General features: G+C 51.8%; 3 protein-coding genes across 3 annotated transcripts; all 3 read left to right on the top strand.

The window, feature by feature from the left end:
* Positions 1–1066: 1066 nt before the first annotated feature.
* LOC148184601 (acrosin-like) lies at positions 1067–3280 on the top strand. The gene is made up of 5 exons (XM_088052365.1): positions 1067–1137; positions 1417–1635; positions 1950–2215; positions 2483–2628; positions 3095–3280. The coding sequence occupies exons 1-5, from the start codon at positions 1067–1069 to the stop codon at positions 3278–3280; spliced, it is 888 nt and encodes a 295-aa protein (XP_087908491.1).
* Positions 3281–8245: 4965 nt separating this feature from the next.
* On the top strand, positions 8246–10462 carry LOC102100912 (acrosin-like). Its single transcript, XM_088052359.1, has 5 exons — positions 8246–8316; positions 8596–8814; positions 9129–9394; positions 9662–9807; positions 10277–10462. The coding sequence occupies exons 1-5, from the start codon at positions 8246–8248 to the stop codon at positions 10460–10462; spliced, it is 888 nt and encodes a 295-aa protein (XP_087908485.1).
* A 4461-nt stretch (positions 10463–14923) lies between these two features.
* LOC102100726 (acrosin-like) lies at positions 14924–18646 on the top strand. Its single transcript, XM_088053369.1, has 6 exons — positions 14924–15000; positions 15280–15522; positions 15838–16103; positions 17087–17232; positions 17696–18167; positions 18318–18646. The coding sequence occupies exons 1-6, from the start codon at positions 14930–14932 to the stop codon at positions 18644–18646; spliced, it is 1527 nt and encodes a 508-aa protein (XP_087909495.1). The 5' UTR covers positions 14924–14929.
* The last annotated feature ends 1058 nt before the right edge of the window (positions 18647–19704 follow it).

Below are 19704 nucleotides of genomic sequence, written 5' to 3'. Positions count from 1 at the left end.
CTGCCACAGTAAATCACTCCAAGGCACTGAGGCACAGGCTGCCCAGAGCAGTGTGGAACCCTGCTTTTCCCACAGTCAGGGTCAGCACAGAAGACGCAGACACCAACCTCAGGATTAAGCATTAATTTACTGTCATTCAAAACTGCAAAGAATTGCAAAAGGATAAGCTAAGCAATGCATCCAATCATTACTGTAAAAGATTGCCTGCAGTGATGAAGAAAGCATAACATCACAAGTTACCCTAATCCTTTACCATCATCCAGATCTGCCCATCAGCTGGGGGAAGCCACTGTCACAATACTGGGGAACCACTCCTGGCAAGTGGGAAATTCTGCAGGTGCCTTCCCCTACAGGCAACGAGGTTTCTGACTGCGCTGTGAGAGGGCCCTGTTTTTATACTGTTGAATAAACAAATTGCCATATCTTCTACTGCAGGAACATCGGGTTTTGTTCTTGTATTGGGCTGCTCCCAAGGCCTTGGAGGGGTCCAGGAGGAACCAAGGGAGTTGTCTGTGATCCTACAACCCAAAAGAAGGCCAGATGTGGCCTTGTCCAGTTCTAAACAGGGAAAGGTAAATCCATGCTCTGCCAGTAAGTGGATATTGATAACAATTCATTAGAAGGTCAATCTAGAGGCCAACTTTTGGACAAGAGCTGTTGTTCCAGCTCTTGTCACAGGACCTTGGTCAGGTCCTGTGTATCAGTACTTATTGTTTCAATGTCTCATCCCTCAAAGAGTTCAACGACAGCTTCTGAGACAGGCTCTGAACAATCTTTAGCAGTGCAAGCTATCCCTCCACGCCCAAAGCAAGGGGATCAACGCTGGATGATCTCCAAAGCTCCCTTCTACCACAAACCATTCTATAGCTCCTCAATTAGTTGCTGCCCCTCCCCCAGTGTCCCAGACCCCCATCCAGCACTCAGAACACGGAACCCACCGCTCTGTGACATCAGCCCCAGCACCGAGGGCACCAAGGGCAGCGTGGCTGCTGTGGGCATTGCGGCTGTGGCTGTGCTGCTGCACGGAGCCCTCAGTGCTTGCTGCTCACACGGGCCTCTGGCAGCCATGAACTGGCTCAGCCTCCTCGTCCTGCTGACCGTGGCCGGGCTGGCCCACAGCATAGAGTACACCTGCGGGTAAGTGGCCCCAGGCCCTGGCAGGGAGACACGGCAACACTTGGGGCCTTCCCTGCAGGGCCCCGCCTGGCCCCCATGGCCGGGCCACAGCTTCCCACCCACCATGGGACAGCCTCAGCTCCTTGCCAGCAGCCAGCTGCTGGCACGGACAGACACACACCCCATGGGCTTCCCTGGCCTGCTGTGCCTGCAAGCCCTTGTGGGGAGGGCAGAGGGCTGAGCTTCAGCCTGAGCCACAGCAGGCCATGGAGCAGCATGGAAATCACTTTCTGCTTGCAGAGGGTCCTGTGGGTTTCGAGCTCCTGTCTACAACCATATCATGGCTTATGACTATGGCATGACACGCATCGTGGGTGGCACAGGTGCCGTGGAAGCATCCTGGCCATGGATCGTCAGCCTCCAGCATCCCTGGGCACCATACCTAGGGCATTTCTGTGGAGGGTCTCTCATCACTGCAGAGTGGGTCCTCACAGCAGCCCACTGCTTCGATGAGTATAAGTAAGGAGGATCAGGGAATGGGGACATCCCCACAACACCAGCAGGTGCCCTGCCAGCAGCACCACCTGCTACTCCCCTCCCCTTTCCTCTCAGGCAGCCCAGCTGCCACACTGCTCAGGAGAAGCCTGGCCTTGTGCCAAGGCTTCCCAGCAGCTTTCAGCTTGACATTCTCCCAGCCTCAGGTGTACAAGGGCACTCACACCTGCCAGAGCACTGCTCCCTCTCTGCCCTGCCATGCAGAGGTCTGGCAACTGCTGGGCTGCTGTGGCACATGGCTCTGCTCCCTCTCAGACCTCTCTCCATCTCCTTTCCAGTAACATCACCATGATGTACGTGGTGATTGGAGCCACCCAGTTGTCTCAGCCAGGCTCTGGGGCCGTAGTGCGCAATGTCAAGCAGGTGGTGATACACCCGTACTACAGTTCTGCCGACTACAGCTACGACATCGCCCTGTTACAATTGGACTACCCTGTCCTGTGCAGCCCCTACATCCAGCTGGCCTGTGTGGCTGACCCCGCCCTAAGGGTCTCAGAGCTCTACAACTGCTGGATTGCTGGCTGGGGTTACACCACTGCAAGATGTGAGTTCCAAGATCGACTCCTGAGCCAGTTAAGAGCACTGGGGAGAGGGTTTGGGCTTCCCCACAGCAGAGGCCACAGCCAGGCTGTTGGACAAACACCTCTGCAGAGATGGGCCTGGCCTGCTCCCCAAAGGCAGAGAGCAGGGACACAGCACCCCAGTGCCTCTGCAGAGGGAAAGCCATGCCCTAGGGAAAACCATCCCCCACACACAGAACAGTAGAAGTAGCATGGAGCTGCCAGAGGCTTATTCCTTTCTCTGCTCACAGCTCAACAGACAGCTGATCACCTGCAGGAGGCCAAGGTCCAGCTCATCGATGTCCAGCTCTGCAACAGCAGTGGATGGTACGCAGGAGCAGTGCACACCCACAACTTGTGTGCTGGTTACCCACAGGGAAACATCGATAGCTGCCAGGTAGGAGCGTGTGGTGAGCCACTCAGCCCCCAGCAGCACCGGCAGCACCACCCCAACACAGACCAGGACCTGCTTTGCCCGGCCACTCAGTCGCTCTCCCAGCCCCGGCTACCCCCGGCTGCTGCTGTGGGGGCTTCCCACACACTCCCCATCCACACCTGCCTGCACAGGGCTCCCCTTGTGCCTGAAAGCCCAGAAAGCCCAGCTAGTGCTCCTGGCAGCCCAGAGGTGCAGGTGCCAAATGTTCATCCTCTGCACCTGCAGGAGCCCTGTGCAGAGAGGACAGAGAGAGCCCTACCCTACAGGACCCCAAGCCATTCACAGCCAAGCCTCTGGAGGCTCCAGCCCCTGAGCAGAGCTTTTCCTCTGCTGGGAATACAGCTCTGGCAGGGGCTGTGAGAGAGGAGGAGACCCAATGCTGGCAGGGGCCACCAACACCACCTTAATCCTCTCTGCTCTTCTTCAGGGTGACAGTGGTGGTCCTCTCATGTGCCAAGACAACAACGCTGAGTACTGGTGGGTCATTGGAATAACCAGCTTTGGAAAAGGCTGTGCCAGGCCAAAGCGGCCCGGAGTCTATACGTCCATTCAGCACTTCTATGACTGGATCGAGTACAACATGCATGCACACGCAATTGAAAGTGCTTCTTGAGCAGCAGGACAGGCAGGATCCAGAGCAGGCTGCAGAGTACCTCAACCATTTCCTGCTGGGACAATGCCTTCTGATCCAAAGGTAGCGTCAGGGTCAAAAACCTGCTCTGTCCTGCCCACACTCCTCTCCTCTGTACACACAAACACTGGAGTTGATTTAGTTGTTGAAATAAAATTCCCATTGTTCATAGCTAACCATCTTTTCAGTGCAATTCCTGCTCCTGGGCAAGGCAACAAGTGCCACTCAGCATCTGCAGAATGGGCCAGAGGGCACAAAGGCACAGAGTGGATCCAAAGAGCCCCAAAGTGCCTGGTCAGAGAGAAGAGTGCTCTGAAACACCAAGGGTTGGAGGAATCTGGTCCATCAAACCTAGGAAGGGGATAGGAAAAAAACAGACACTTTTGGGGTGGTGCTCAAAGGCCCATGGGCTGCTCATTAGGGCCTGGTGTGAGCCTGGGCTAAGGCAACACATCTGGAAAAGTCCCAAGCATGACAAGGGAAACTCCTGGCTCCTGACTGGAGTGCCAGTGCCCCAAGGCAGAGCCAGATTTCACTGGTACTAAGCAGGGATTGATGTACCAGGAGGTCACACTTCCCAGATACTCAAAGGAAGAGCTGGGGTCATTCTGGGGAGAGGAACCTGGCAGGAACAGTAGGAGAGCACACCAGGAATGCCATGGGAGGCCAAGCTGAGTGGGCCAAGAGCAGCTGCAACACCAAGGCAGGGCCAGCCTGGGAGGCAGGGGGAAAAGATTCCTGGGCTTGACTCCTATCTCAGTTCTAGAAGACAGGTGTCTGCTAGGGATAGCAGGAGCCTCCCTTGGGATGAAAGAATGTAGACCCCCTCCCTCCGAATTATTATAATTTTGAAATCAAGGGGCCTTTAGGCAGAGATCTGGGAATAGGAATAACAGTTCTTTACTAGTATAACCAGGCAAACAAACAACAATAACTACAGCAATAACAAGAACACAGAACCAGGGACCCCGTGACAGCTTTCTCGGCTGAGACGGAATGGAGGAGAGGCTTTGTTTTCACAAACCCACTCGGGCAGTCAGTCCCGGTGCTCCTGCAGGGCTCTGAGGAACAGTTGGCTGGAACAGCAGGGACGAGCTGAGATCCTGGGCCGGTGGATGAGGTGTATCAGCAGCTCCGCAGCGGTGCCTGGCACTGGCACACGTCCCGGCAGGAGAGGGGGTGCGAGGCCACCAACAAAGAGGAGAGAAGGAGAAGAAGCAGCAGCTCCGTCTGGGTGATGGCGAAATTCCCTTCTCTCCACCGCAGCAGCTCCGCCACGCAGCAAACGAATATCTTTTCCCGAAGCCAAAGAAAGCAAGCCAAAAACTGTCCCCACCCTCCTTTCCTGCCCCCTTCCCCCCCGGGCCCGGCCACTCTTTGTCCTTTATCGAGCACCCACTAAATACCCACAGTTAGGTTGTCTCCGCAGCTAATGGCTAAAAATTCCACGGGCAGGCCAGAACAACAAAACAAACAAAAAAAAAGGACATCTAACCCTCAACAGCTCCGTATTTGGGAGGAGGTGAGGGCAGAGAGAGGGAGGAGTTGAGGAAGATGAGAGGGCTGTATAAGCCTGGCAAATGGAGAGATGGAGCAATCAAAGAGCCAGATGCACATACACAAACTGAATCTTGCTGTGCTCATTTGCCTGAGTGCTGCACATAATCACCACAGGATGGGCAACAGACTTCCTAACTTGCCAATTTACAAATCACCTAGATACTGTAGAAATACTCCCCAAGATTTTATACCCATTTATTCAACTCCACAATATTCATGTTGGGATAAAAAATTAATGGTAGGCCATCCTGAAACTCCTCAGGGAAGGATCAAAAGCCATTGCCCCTTGTTCTATCAGCATACCTCAAATCATGGATAACCTGCAAGACTGTGTCCATGGTTAAATCCTCCCCTAGTCTTGGGCCCACTTATCGGTAGCCTCTCTGCCCTGCTGACCTGAGGTATCACAGGCCCATTGAGCTAGGAACAACTTCCCCTTATGTTGCCAATCCAAACTTATCTGTAACACCTTGAATACGTAGCCTGATCCACCTGTTCATTATTGCCTGAGTCCTGGACATGGGGACATCCACATGACAAACTTTAACAGTCAGCTCCTCTTCCCAGGCAGTGATGTCTTGCCTTTCTTCAGCAGCCCAGACTGGTTTTCCTCTATGCTGCATTTGGCCTCTTTCCACCTTTCCAGACACTGCCAGACCATTTGCTGCCATGCAGCAGTCAGCGTAGAGGTAGAGTGTTGGCCACTTCTCTTATACAGCAATGTCCAAAGCCAGAACTTTCAGCTCTGCAATCTGACTGGATCCACTTCATCCTTCAGTAGCTTCTGCAACTCCCAGCATAGGGCTCCACACAGCTCTTTTCCATTTCCTACTGGTCCCTACAATACAGCAGGATCCATCAGTGAAGAGGGTGTACCGTCCTTCACTCTCCAGAAGCTGGATATATGGTGGGGCTTCCTCAGCACATGACACCTGTTCTTCCTCTTCTGAAGGAAATCAAAAGCTCTCACCTTTGGACCAGTTTGTGGTGACTTCCAAGATGCCAGGGCAACATGGATTTCCTATTTGACCTCACTGTGATGTGAGTCATCCATTTCCTCCTGGTAGCATTGGTGGCATGATGTATTGCAGGGAACTTTCCTTTAAATATCCAGCCCAGCACTGGTAGTCAGGCTACCAGAAGGAGCTGTGCTTCAGTGCCAGTCACTTCTGAGGCAGCTCAAACCACTTCATAGCCTGCAAGCATCTATTCCTCTGTTGGGGTGTAGCTGGCCTCAGATTCTGTATGCATGGCTCCAAAATCCAAGAGGTCAGCCTCGAGTCTCCCCAGGTCTCTTCTGCCAGAGGCTCCAGGATGGACCATTCCCTGAAGCTGTGGTGTAGAGCACATTCTTCACATCCTGTCCTGTCCTGACAGGCCCAAGTGCTGCTACATGGGCAATGTCCTGGGGTGACTTTATGATTCTTCTATCCCAAATCACCTTGCTTATGTTACATATTAAGTTCTACACATTTAAGACTGGCTCTGAGAGTGAAGCAGGTGGAAGAAGAAGTGCACAGTTTGTGTTCAGAATAAGCACTCACTCCCCCACATCCTGCTCCCGGAACATGCCGTCTGCAGCACAGACAGACAGTGGGACAGAGCTCTCCTTGGCTTTTTGTTTTCTAGCTACCTGAGGCAGAGAAGTTCCCCAGACTGTTTTTTTCCCTTTTTCTTGGATCTGTTCAAAGATGCTCTGGACTGAAAACCCAGACAAACCCCAGCAGTTCACACCAGTGGCCCACCTGGGAATGGACTCTGGGAATGGTTTTCCATCAGCCATCAGCCAATCTGCAGTGTGATGGAGACTCATCTCTGTGAGCCTGCTGATGGGCACAACAGGTAAGAGGGTGTGGGGGTTTCTGGAGTCCACACCCAGGTGCTGTTCTTGACAAACAGTTACACTGCCAATAAAAGAAGTGGACGTGTTACTCCTTTCACCCAGTCTCCTCTACTGTCACTTTTGACTGCGATTACCTGAACACACCTGAGCCCTCGGAGAATAAACTTCCTGTAGCTGGAATTGAAATTGAACACTTTAGTTAAAATAATATGACAATTTCTAATTAAATTAATTTTAATTTTAAATTTCTTTTACTTTGTTCATCTTGCTTCTTAAATGTTCACTATTCAAGTGTGGCTATGTCCTGGGGTGACTTTATGATACTGGTATCCCCAATCGTCTGGTTTATGTTATATATTAAGTTCTGCACCTTTAAGACTGGCTTTGAGAGCAAGAGAGGGGGAAGAAGAAGCGCGCAGTTTGTGTTAAGGAAAAACATCACTCCCACACATCCCGCTCCTGGACTGTGGTGTCTGCAGCACGGACAGACAGCGGGACAGAGCTTCTCTCTGGCTTTTAGTTAGTTCTAGCTACCTGAGGCAGAGGAGTTCCCTGGACCTTTGTTTTTTTCCCAATTTTCTTGGATCTGTGCAAGCCTGCTCTGGACTGAACACCCAGCCAAACCCCGGGAGCTCACGCCTGTGGCCCACCGGGGCCTGGACCTTGGCACTTTCCAGTGCCGGATGGACTGATAAAAACCTGAGTGAGCCAAGCTACACCACATGAAAAGGACCTTCTGGATTTCACATCTCATCAAACAGCGAGAGGTTTTATTGTTTCATATTATTCAATTTCTGTTAAATAAACAGGTTTCTTCCACTTTTCTCCAAGGAAATCTTTTCCTGAACCAGCTGGGGGAGAGGCTGCTTAAATTTGTTTTCTGGAGGAACCCCACTTGGAGGGTCTCTCCCAAATTTGCCCAAAACCAGGACACCAGGCCAGCTGTTTTCCTGTGAGATAGTAGCAGACAGTGACAGGAGACAGCCACAGCATGCCCCAGGGACTGCACAGCCCCAGCCTGGAAGAAAAGGGACCTACAGAAAACTGCAGGGAGCCTTCCTACAAGGGTAGATAGTGATAAAACAAGGGGCAATGACTTTACAATGACAGAGGGTAACTTTAGATGGGATATTGAGACAGAGTTCTTGACTGTGAGGATACTGAGGAATTGGTAAAGTTGTCCCAAGCAGCTGTGGATGCCCCATCCCTTGAAATGTTTACAGACAGCTTCTGAGACAGGCTCTGAACAATCTTTAGCAGTGCAAGTGTTCCCTCCATGCCCAGAGCAAGGGGATCAACGCTAGATGATCTCCAAAGCTCCCTTCTACCACAAACCATTCTATAGCTCCTCAATTAGTTGCTGCCCCTCCCCCAGTGCCCCAGACTCCCCTCCAGCACTCAGAACACGGAACCCACCGCTCTGTGACATCAGCCCCTGCACCGAGGGCACCAAGGGCAGTGTGGCTGCTGTGGGCATTGCGGCTGTGGCTGTGCTGCTGCACGGAGCCCTCAGTGCTTGCTGCTCACACGAGCCTCTGGCAGCCATGAACTGGCTCAGTCTCCTCGTCCTGCTGACCGTGGCCGGGCTGGCCCACAGCATAGAGTACACCTGCGGGTAAGTGGCCCCAGGCCCTGGCAGGGAGCCACGGCAACACTTGGGGCCTTCCCTGCAGGGCCCCGCCTGTCCCCCATGGCCGGGCCACAGCTTCCCACCCACCATGGGACAGCCTCAGCTCCTTGCCAGCAGCCAGCTGCTGGCACGGACAGACACACACCCCATGGGCTTCCCTGGCCTGCTGTGCCTGCAAGCCCTTGTGGGGAGGGCAGAGGGCTGAGCTTCAGCCTGAGCCACAGCAGGCCATGGAGCAGCATGGAAATCACTTTCTGCTTGCAGAGGGTCCTGTGGGTTCCGAGCTCCTGTCTACAACCATATCATGGCTTATGACTATGGCATGACACGCATCGTGGGTGGCACAGGTGCAGTGGAAGCATCCTGGCCATGGATGGTCAGCCTCCAGCATCCCTGGATTATAAATCTGGGGCATTTCTGTGGAGGGTCTCTCATCACTGCAGAGTGGGTCCTCACAGCAGCCCACTGCTTTGACAAATTAAAGTAAGTAGGAGCAGGGAATGGGGACATCCCCACAACACTAGCAGGTGCCCTGCCAGCAGCACCACCTGCTACTCCCCTCCCCTTTCCTCTCAGGCAGCCCAGCTGCCACACTGCTCAGGAGAAGCCTGGCCTTGTGCCAAGGCTTCCCAGCAGCTTTCAGCTTGACATTCTCCCAGCCTCAGGTGTACAAGGGCACTCACACCTGCCAGAGCCCTGCTCCCTCTCTGCTTTGCCATGCAGAGGTCTGATAACTGCTGGGCTGCTGTGGCACATGGCTCTGCTCCCTCTCAGACCTCTCTCCATCTCCTTTCCAGTAACATCACCATGATGTACGTGGTGATTGGAGCCACCCAGTTGTCTCAGCCAGGCGCTGGGGCCGTAGTGCGCAATGTCAAGCAGGTGGTGATACACCCGTACTACAGTTCTGCCGACTACAGCTACGACATCGCCCTGTTACAATTGGACTACCCTGTCCTGTGCAGCCCCTACATCCAGCTGGCCTGTGTGGCTGACCCCGCCCTAAGGGTCTCAGAGCTCTACAACTGCTGGATTGCTGGCTGGGGTGCCACCACTGCAAGATGTGAGTTCCAAGAACAACTCCTAAGCCAGTTAAGAGCACTGGGAAGAGGGTTTGGGCTTCCCCACAGCAGAGGCCACAGCCAGGCTGTTGGACAAACACCTCTGCAGAGATGGGCCTGGCCTGCTCCCCAAAGGCAGAGAGCAGGGACACAGCACCCCAGTGCCTCTGCAGAGGGAAAGCCATGCCCTAGGGAAAACCATCCCCCACACACAGATCAGTAGAAGTAGCATGGAGCTGCCAGACGCTTATTCCTTTCTCTGCTCACAGCTCAACAGGCACCTGATCACCTGCAGGAGGCCAAGGTCCAGCTCATCGATGTCCAGCTCTGCAACAGCAGCAGCTGGTACGCAGGGGCAGTGCACACCCACAACTTGTGTGCTGGTTACCCACAGGGCCTCATCGACACCTGCCAGGTAGGAGCGGGTCATGAGCCACTCAGCCCCCAGCAGCACCGGCAGCACCACCCCAACACAGACCAGGACCTGCTTTGCCCGGCCACTCAGTCGCTCTCCCAGCCCCAGCTACCCCCGGCTGCTGCTGTGGGGACTTCCCACACACTCCCCATCCACACCTGCCTGCACAGGGCTCCCCTTGTGCCTGAAAGCCCAGAAAGCCCAGCTAGTGCTCCTGGCAGCCCAGAGGTGCAGGTGCCAAATGTTCATCCTCTGCACCTGCAGGAGCCCTGTGCAGAGAGGACAGAGAGAGCCCTACCCTACAGGACCCTAAGCCATTCACAGCCAAGCCTCTGGAGGCTCCAGCTCCTGAGCAGAGCTTTCCTCTGCTGGGAATACAGCTCTGGCAGGGGCTGTGAGAGAGGAGGAGACAGCCCCAATGCTGGCAGGGGCCACCAATACCATCTTAATCCTCTCTGCTCTTCTTCAGGGTGACAGTGGTGGTCCTCTCATGTGCCAGGACAACAACGCTGAGTACTGGTGGGTCATTGGAATAACCAGCTTTGGAAACGGCTGTGCCAGAGAAATGCGGCCTGGAGTCTACACGTCCACTCAGCACTTCTATGACTGGATCGAGTACAACATGCATGCACACGCAATTGAAAGTGCTTCTTGAGCAGCAGGACAGGCAGGATCCAGAGCAGGCTGCAGAGTACCTCAACCATTTCCTGCTGGGGCAATGCCTTCTGATCCAAAGGCGGCCTCAGGGTCAAAAACCTGCTCTGTCCTGCCCACACTCCTCTCCTCTGTGCACACAAACACTGGAGTTGATTTAGTTGTTGAAATAAAGTTCCCTTTGTTCACCACAAGTCATCTTTTCAGTGCAATTCCTGCTCCTGGGCAAGTCAGAATGGGCCTGAGGGCACAAAGGCACAGAAGTGGATCCAAAGAGCCCCAAAGTGCCTGGTCAGAGAGAAGAGTGCTCTGAACCACCAAGGGTTGGAGGAATCTGGTCCATCAAACCCAGGAAGGGGATAGGAAAAAAACAGACACTTTTGGGGTGGTGCTCAAAGGCCCATGGGCTGCTCATTAGGGCCTGGTGTGAGCCTGGGCTAAGGCAACACATCTGGAAAAGTCCCAAGCATGACAAGGGAAACTCCTGGCTCCTGACTGGAGTGCCAGTGCCCCAAGGCAGAGCCAGATTTCACTGGTACTAAGCAGGGATTGATGTACCAGGAGGTCACACTTCCCAGACACTCAAAGGAAGAGCTGGGGTCATTCTGGGGAGAGGAACCTGGCAGGAACAGTAGGAGAGCACACCATGGGAGGCCAAGCTGAGTGGGCCAAGAGCAGCTGCAACACCAAGGCTGTTCACAGGCAGGGCCAGCCTGGGAGGCAGGGGGAAAAGATTCCTGGGCTTGGCTCTGTATTTGGGAGGAGATAAGAGCAGAGAGAAGGAGGAGTTGAGGAAGATGAGAGGGCTGTATAAGCCTGGCAAATGGAGAAATTGAGCAATCAAAGAGCCAGATGCACAATTTGAAGCTTCCTGTGCTTGTTTCCTGTGTGCTGCGTATAATCACCAGAAGATATGTAAGAAACTTCTTTTCTCATTTCACTTACAAATCACCTACAAACTTCACAAATTCTCCTCATCATTTTATATCCTTTCAATCAAACCTCAATATTTAGGTTGTTGGGAGAGGGAAAGAAAAAATGGTAGAGGAATGCCATGGGGAAGTCTTGTTGAAGGCAGCTGCTGTCTATAGCACTACATGTTGTTGTGGGTTTTTGGTTTTTTCAGGGCTGTGTTCTCTCTGGGATACCTCCTCAAAAGGGAGTTTCCCTTATCTCAGTTCTGTTTCAGAAAAGATTCTCCAAAGGCTTGTTTGCTTCTTGTTTCTAGTGTTTATTAATATATAGTATCAAAATACTTGGCAGGTATTCCCCAGACTTTCTGCAGAAGTTCAACCCAACACAGCTTCGATATATATTGATCAAATATCAATATATATCAAATATCAATAGGTATCAAATATCAATATATATATATATATATCAAATATATATATTTGATATATATTTGATATATATTTGGGCTTGAATGGCACAAAATGCCCTCAGACCACACAGTTCTTTTATCTTTAGACTTATTTTTACCCAATTAACAATAGAAAAGTAAATTATTTTCCTTAGCGATCCAATGACCTATCACCTGTGTGCTGCATTGAGGCATTTTCTGTCCAATCACCTGTTACTACACCAAAACCTCTAGAAGAAGATGATGAAGAAGAAAGAAGGAAAAGAGACAACACTAAATCCTCCATCTTGTCTTCTGTTTTCTAAACTAGCTTAGACTCTAACTTTTTCACCTAGTGACTTAAGAAAATTCTCTAATCTACACACTTACACTTTTAGTTTTTCTAGTTAACAGTTGTTTTCAGGGTGTTGTATGAAATTCAGTGTTTTTATTGGAGGTCAGAGTTAGGTATCAGAGACAAGGGCACACACTCTATGTCTCAGAATCTAACACTCTTTTCAGGTGAAGGTAAGTGTACCTTGACTTTCTCCACCTAACAGAATGCTTCAAAATGCCTTTTGTTAGGTGTCACTCCATCTGCTTCTGGATACCCTTCTTGGCTTCCAGGCCAATGGAGTCCTCCCTCATGGCAGGTGGCACTCTTTGTGTTAATCAAAATGGGCTATGCTGAGAACAATCACCCCACATCTGTACTGGTTCCTGCCACCCTGCCATAAGCTTCTTCAAATATTTCCTGAAGTAAATTTCAGAGGCTGCTTGCTCGCTGGAGACATTGAGTGCAAGAGTGACACTCAAGGCTGGGGATGGCCATTACCCTGCTCAGTGAGCAGATCAGCTTAGAGCTGCCCAATCATCCTTGAACAGCCTTATTGCTCTCCCTTGGCAAAATTCTTCTGCCCAAGCAATTTCTCCCAGTTCTGCAGAACATCGGACACAGACGCCTCCTCCCATAAAGCTGGGATATTTCCCATCACATCAAGAAGTACAAGGCACGAAACTCCTTTTTGCATGCCAAGAAGGGACTTCAGCCCCCTGTGCCTGGGGACCCTAGCACCCACTGTGTGGCACGAGGGACACAAAGCTCTCCCTGTGCCTGTCTCCAAAACCCTTCAAGCAGAGACTCAAGCATCCTAGCAGAGACTTCAGCTCTCCCCCCCCACCCCTTGCACCTTAGGGGGACCTCCACAACTCCTCTGTGGCCGCCTTACACGGACCATGCTGCACACGCCTTCTCCACCCTCTCTCTACCAGTGATTTCACCAAATCTGCACCAAAGTCTGCAACAACAGAGAGGCTCAAATCCACCCTTATCATTTACATAGAATCTGTGCATGGAATTGTAACACTCCCTCTTTGGCTCCGTTCTGCTCTAAAAATCCCAGGGAAACTCACCTGCTGCACATTTGGAGAAGGGGGGCTCCAAGTACTTCTCTACAGTCCTGTCTGGGATGCCATAGTGCTGAGGAAACTCTCCTGTGTGACTATTCCAAGGCAAGGGTTGCTCCAGCGAGCTAATGGATGCCCCATTTAATTCCCTACCCATGCCACTGTCACCCAGACAGAGCAGATTTCCATACCCGTTCTGCCCCATGAATCCCCCAGCAGACTTGCCGCCAATGTCATGTTCAATAAAGAGCCACCGGCTCCTGCTGCCACACTCAGTGTCCATTTCAAACCCCTGGCCGGTGGAACAGCTCCCTGTGCCCTCTGTTATGCAAAGTGTGGGGATTTCACTGCCTCTGGTCCTGGGCTCCTGTCAGCCAGAGCTCAATCTGCAGCTGGCATTGCAGCTGCACAGCCAGCTCCCCGCCCCAAATGGATTCCTCAGCAGCTGCCTTCCCTGGGAACTACACAATCTCATCCTGCAGAAAGAGGGGCTTAAAGACAGCAGCAGTGAGCCTTCTTACAAGGGCAGGTCCTGACAGGACAAGGGGCAATGACTTTACAGTGACAGAGGGTAGTTTTACATGGGATATTGGGAAGGAATTATTGACTGTGATGCGGCTGAGATACTGGCATCCCAGAGCAGTTGTGGATGCCTGTTTCTCATGTAGGCAGCATAGGCACAGAAGACACAGACACCAACTTCAGGAATAAATATAATTTACTATAATTCAAAACTGCAAAAAATTGCAAATGGATAAGTAAGCAGGACATCAAATCATTAGCATATATTTACAAAAGGATAAGACAGGCAACCCATCTAACAATTATTATAAAAGGCTGCCTACAGTGATGAAGACAAATGACAAGTTACCCTAATCTTCAACTATCGTCCAGATCTGTCATATCAGGTGGGGGAAGCCACTGTCACTATGTTCAAGGACAGCTTCTGAGCCAAGCTCTTTTCCAGTGCAAGCTATCCCTCTGAGAGGAAAAACTGTGGCTCTGCTGGTAGATAAAACTAACACTGGGAGATAAAAGAAACAATGGGAAGGATTCCACTGATTGAAGAATGGAAAAAAAGATATCTGCCTTTACAAGCAAACTGTATATTTGCTGATAAATGAAATTGGATATCGAAAAATAAAAGAAACAATGAAGAAAAAACATAAATTCCATAAGAATTCAAAATTAAGAGAGAGGGTTATACATTTGAGGGAATCTTAGATACTTGAGAAGTCTGTACCTCTCAAGTACCACAGCCAATATGGAAAGAGAGAGGGGCATGTAGCCAGGAAATTAGGACAAAAAGGAGGCTGCATCCTCCAAAAATTTGAGAGACCCCAGGGGAATGCCCCAGGGCCTCTCCCTTTATTCGAATAAAGTAAAAGAACTCCTCTTCCTCCTTTCTGGACATCAACCTCTGGTGTTTGTGGATTAATTTTTCTGACACCTCAATGCTCAAGGCAAGGGTATCAGAGCTAGATGCTCCCTTCCAACCAAACCATTCTATGGCTCCACAATTAGATGTTGCCCCTCCCCCAGTGGGCCCCCTAAGGCCCAGACACCCCAGCACTCAGAACACGGAACCCACCGCTCTGTGACATCAGCCCCAGCACCGAGGGCACCAAGGGCAGCGTGGCTGCTGTGGGCATTGCGGCTGTGGCTGTGCTGCTGCACGGAGCCCTCAGTGCTTGCTACTCACACGAGCCTCTGGCAGCCATGAACTGGCTCAGTCTCCTCGTCCTGCTGACCGTGGCCGGGCTGGTGCACGGGACATGGGACAACTGCGGGTAAGTGGCCCCAGGCCCTGGCAGGGAGCCACGGCAACACTTGGGGCCTTCCCTGCAGGGCCCCGCCTGGCCCCCATGGCTGGGCCACAGCTTCCCACCCACCATGGGACAGCCTCAGCTCCTTGCCAGCAGCCAGCTGCTGGCACGGACAGACACACACCCCATGGGCTTCCCTGGCCTGCTGTGCCTGCAAGCCCTTGTGGGGAGGGCAGAGGGCTGAGCTTCAGCCTGAGCCACAACAGGCTATGGAGCAGCATGGAAATTACTTTCTGCTTGCAGAGGAACCTGCGGACTCCGAGCTGTGGTGTCTGACTATGGCCTCATGAGTTACTACTATGGCAACCTGGCTTATGACAACGGCATGACACGCATTGTGGGTGGCACAGGTGCCCTGCCAGGGGCCTGGCCATGGATTGTCAGCATCCAGCATCCCTGGGCACCAGACCGGGGGCATTGGTGTGGAGGGTCTCTCATCGGCACTCAGTGGGTCCTCACAGCAGCCCACTGCTTCGACAAGTTTGAGTAAGTAGGAGCAGGGAATGGGGACATCCCCACAACACTAGCAGGTGCCCTGCCAGCAGCACCACCTGCTACTCCCCTCCCCTTTCCTCTCAGGCAGCCCAGCTGCCACACTGCTCAGGAGAAGCCTGGCCTTGTGCCAAGGCTTCCCAGCAGCTTTCAGCTTGACATTCTCCCAGCCTCAGGTGTACAAGGGCACTCACACCTGCCAGAGCACTGCTCCCTCCTGTGCTTTGCCATGCAGAGGTCTGGCAACTGCTGGACTGCTGTGGCACATGGCTCTGCTCCCTCTCAGACCTCTCTCCATCTCCTTTCCAGTAACATCAGCATGGTGTATCTGGTGATTGGAGCCACCCAATTGACTCAGCCAGGCCCTGGGGCACAAATACGCAGTGTCAAGCAGTTGGTGATACACCAGTACTACAGTCCTGCTGACATGAGCTACGACATTGCCTTGCTGGAATTGGACCATCCTGTCCAGTGCAGCCCCTACATCCAGCTGGCCTGTGTGCCTGATGCCACACTGAGAGTGTCAGAGCTGCAGAACTGCTGGGTTGCTGGCTGGGGTTCCACTGCTGCAAGAGGTGAGTTCCCAAGAGAGACTTCTGGGCTAGCTCAGCACAGTGGGGAGAGGGTTTGGGCTTCCCCACAGCAGAGACCAAAGCCAAGCTGCAGTGTGTCCCCCTCTGCAGAGATGGGCCTGGCCTACTCACCCCAAAGGCAGGCAGCAGCTCCAGTTCCTCTGCAGAGGGAAAGCCAAGCCCTAGGGGAGAGGATGCCCTTCCCTAGTCAGGAGAGGTTGTTGAGTCGTTTGTGGGGGGTCTTTGAATTTTTAAGGAGATAAGAGTAATTGTTGGTTGTTATAAAGATGTTTATTGTATGAATGTATTAGTTTTAAAGGTAAAGAGATTAGAGAATTAAAGTCTTTGTTAAAAGTTTTTGGTATAAAGTCCTGAATTCTGAATAGTAGCTTCCCAGCATAGAGTTCCGTTAGTAGAAGTAGTTGCAGTAGGTCTTCTTCAGGTGGTGATGATGGTGGAGTTATTATTTGTGCATGTTTTATCCTAATAAAGGGGATTAAATTCATAAATCATTCAATCAGCTAAAAACACGATTCTAAAACATTCTTTCTATACTGATCTCATTCTTAATACACAAAGTTATTGTCAGTTTTACTTAAATGTTATGTATAGAGCATTATTTTTTTGTGTGAATAATCTTATCTGTTTTATTTAAAAATGCAAGCTATGTTTTTATTGTGTTTGGGACTAAGTTGAATCTGTGAAGGGTAACATTACTGAACTATAAACTATGGTTTAGGGCTTTTCATTAGCTAACACAGACTTTTGAAGTATTTAAGCTATATTTCTATTAATTTAAAAGTTTAACTTTCACTCTTACTTTATATCTGTGGGTTAATATATTTAAGTTTCTCTAAAGGCTTTAATTCAATCCTTGTATTTCTTTTTCTCCCTGAGGGCCTCAAAGGAGTTTTTACTTCATGCATTCCAACAAGAGGAGAATGTGCAATGTGGTGCTCAGGGTTTATTCCTTTCTCTTCTCACAGCTCAAGAATCAAGTGATCACCTGCAGGAGGCCAAGGTCCAGCTCATCGATGTCCAGCTCTGCAACAGCAGTGGCTGGTATGCTGGGGAAATCCATACCCACAACTTGTGTGCTGGTTACCCACAGGGCCTCATTGACACCTGCCAGGTAGGAGCATGCCACGAGCCACTCAGCCCCTAGCAACACCAGCAGCACCACCCCAACACAGCCCAGGACCTGCTTTGCCCGGCCACTCAGTCACTCTCCCAGCCCCGGCTACCCCCGGCTGCTGTGGGGGCTTCCCACACACTCCCCATCCACACCTGCCTGCACAGGGCTCCCCTTGTGCCTGAAAGCCCAGAAAGCCCAGCTAGTGCTCCTGGCAGCCCAGAGGTGCAGGTGCCAAATGTTCATCCTCTGCACCTGCAGGAGCCCTGTGCAGAGAGGACAGAGAGAGCCCTATCCTACAGGACCCCAAGCCATTCACAGCCAAGCCTCTGGAGGCTCCAGCCCCTGAGCAGAGCTTTTCCTCTGCTGGGAATACAGCTCTGGCAGGGGCTGTGAGAGAGGAGGAGACCCAATGCTGGTAGGGGCCACCAACACCACCTTAATCCTCTCTGCTCTGCTGCAGGGTGACAGTGGTGGTCCTCTCATGTGCCAGGACAACCACGCTGACTACTGGTGGGTTGTTGGAGTGACCAGCTGGGGAAAAGGCTGTGCCAGAGCAAAGCAGCCTGGAGTCTACATCTCCACTCAGGACTTCAACAACTGGATTCAGGTCCATACCGGCTCAAACACAGTTAGAAGTGATTCTCCAACATCACAAGCCTGGAGTCATTTTCTGACTGCCCACCAAACAACCCAGAAGCCATGGTCAACACGACCCCCCACTTATAAGCCATGGACAACCCCCTCTCCCACTTATAAGCCATTGCCAACATCACTTCCCACTCATAAGCCATGGCCAACACGACCCCCCACTTATAAGCCATGGACACCACCACCTCCCACTTATAAGCCATGGACAACACGACCCCCCACTCATAAGCCATTACCAACATCACTTCCCACTCATAAGCCGTGGCCAACACAACCCCCCACTTATAAGCCATGGACAACACGACCCCCCACTCATAAGCCATTGCCAACATCACTTCCCACTTATAAGCCATGGCCAACACCACTTCCCACTCATAAGCCATTGCCAACATCATTTCCCACTCATAAGCCATTGCCAACATCATTTCCCACTCATAAGCCATTGCCAACATCATTTCCCACTCATAAGCCATGGCCAACACGACCCCCCACTTATAAGCCGTGGCCAACACCACTTCCCACTCATAAGCCATGGCCAACCCAACCCCCCACTCATAATCCATGGCCGACACCACTTCCCACTTATAAACCATGGCCAACACAACCCCCCACTCAGCAGCCATTGCCAACAGCGCTCCCCACTCAAAAGCCAACACCATCGAATGAGGCTAGCTCCTGCCCATTTCCACTCAACAAGCTGGTAGACTTCTTTACTAAAGTGAAGCAGCTCCTTCATGAGGTCCTTGGACAAAACACAGCTTGAGGCAGGATCCAGAGCAGGCTGCAGAGTACCTCAACCATTTCCTGCTGGGGCAATGCCTGCTGATCCAAAGGCAGCCTCAGGGTCAAAAACCTGCTCTGTCCTGACTACAACTCCTCTCCAGTGCGCAGGCAAATACTGGAGCTGACTAAGTTGTTGAAATAAAATTACCTATGCTCAAAGTGAATCAGTGCAGTTCCAACTCCTGGGCAAGACCCATTGGGACAAAGGGACAGAGTGCTCCAAAAGTGCCTGGTCAGAGAGAAGAGTGCTCTGAGCCATCATGGGCTGGAGGAACGTGGTACATCAAGCCTAGGAAGAGGGTAGGAAAATATTTTTGTTAAGGCTCCAGTATTTGTTGAAAACTCCTAGGACACATTACTGTCTCACTGTACTCAAGATAAATTCCTCTCATAGTAACCATTTGTGAGAAGAGTGTTGCTTTTTTACAGCACCCACTGCTCCCTTACATCATTACCCCTTCTCCTCAGTGGGAAAATAGGCATTGTGCTTTGCAGTGCAGACACTAGTATTATTACTTTTATTTTTTCATTTATCAGGTCCATTTTTTGCATCTCACCAGTGCCTGAAATGTGCTCTGATCTCTAAAAATCCTAATAGAAAAGGAAAAGTTAGGGGAGGGAGTTGAAAATCCCTCACACAAAGCACACCTTAAGCTGTGATATTCATAAGCACAAGCAGGCCTAAATTTCCATACTTCGTGGCCGTTTGGGACTGAGGGAAGCCGAAGGCTCTCATAGCTGAGCTGGTTGCAGCCAGCCCAAGCGACGCCCCCTGGCTCTTTATATCTCACCCGGACAGCCCTTCTCACCCGGTACCGGCGGGGCCGCCTCGGCCTCGCTCGGATCAGACCCCAGCTCCGGTCTCCTCCCTCCCTCGGGAAACGACCTCGGCTGCAGTGGCTGCTCCTCTGAGCCTCGGACACCTCCTGACCGCCGGCTCCGCTCCGCAGTGGCTCTGGGCCGAGACCTCCCCGCCGCGGTACCAGGGGCGCCGGTCCCGCGCCTCTGGTGATCCCTTGCTCTGCCGGCTCGGTGCTT

This window comes from Pseudopodoces humilis, chromosome 3, assembly GCF_049639895.1.
Source record: "Pseudopodoces humilis isolate 2021_Gansu_Grassland_sample_001 chromosome 3, ASM4963989v1, whole genome shotgun sequence".
Classification (NCBI taxonomy): domain Eukaryota; kingdom Metazoa; phylum Chordata; class Aves; order Passeriformes; family Paridae; genus Pseudopodoces; species Pseudopodoces humilis.
The sequence above is the reverse complement of the archived record's forward strand: the minus strand, read 5'-3'. Positions and strand labels throughout refer to the sequence as shown.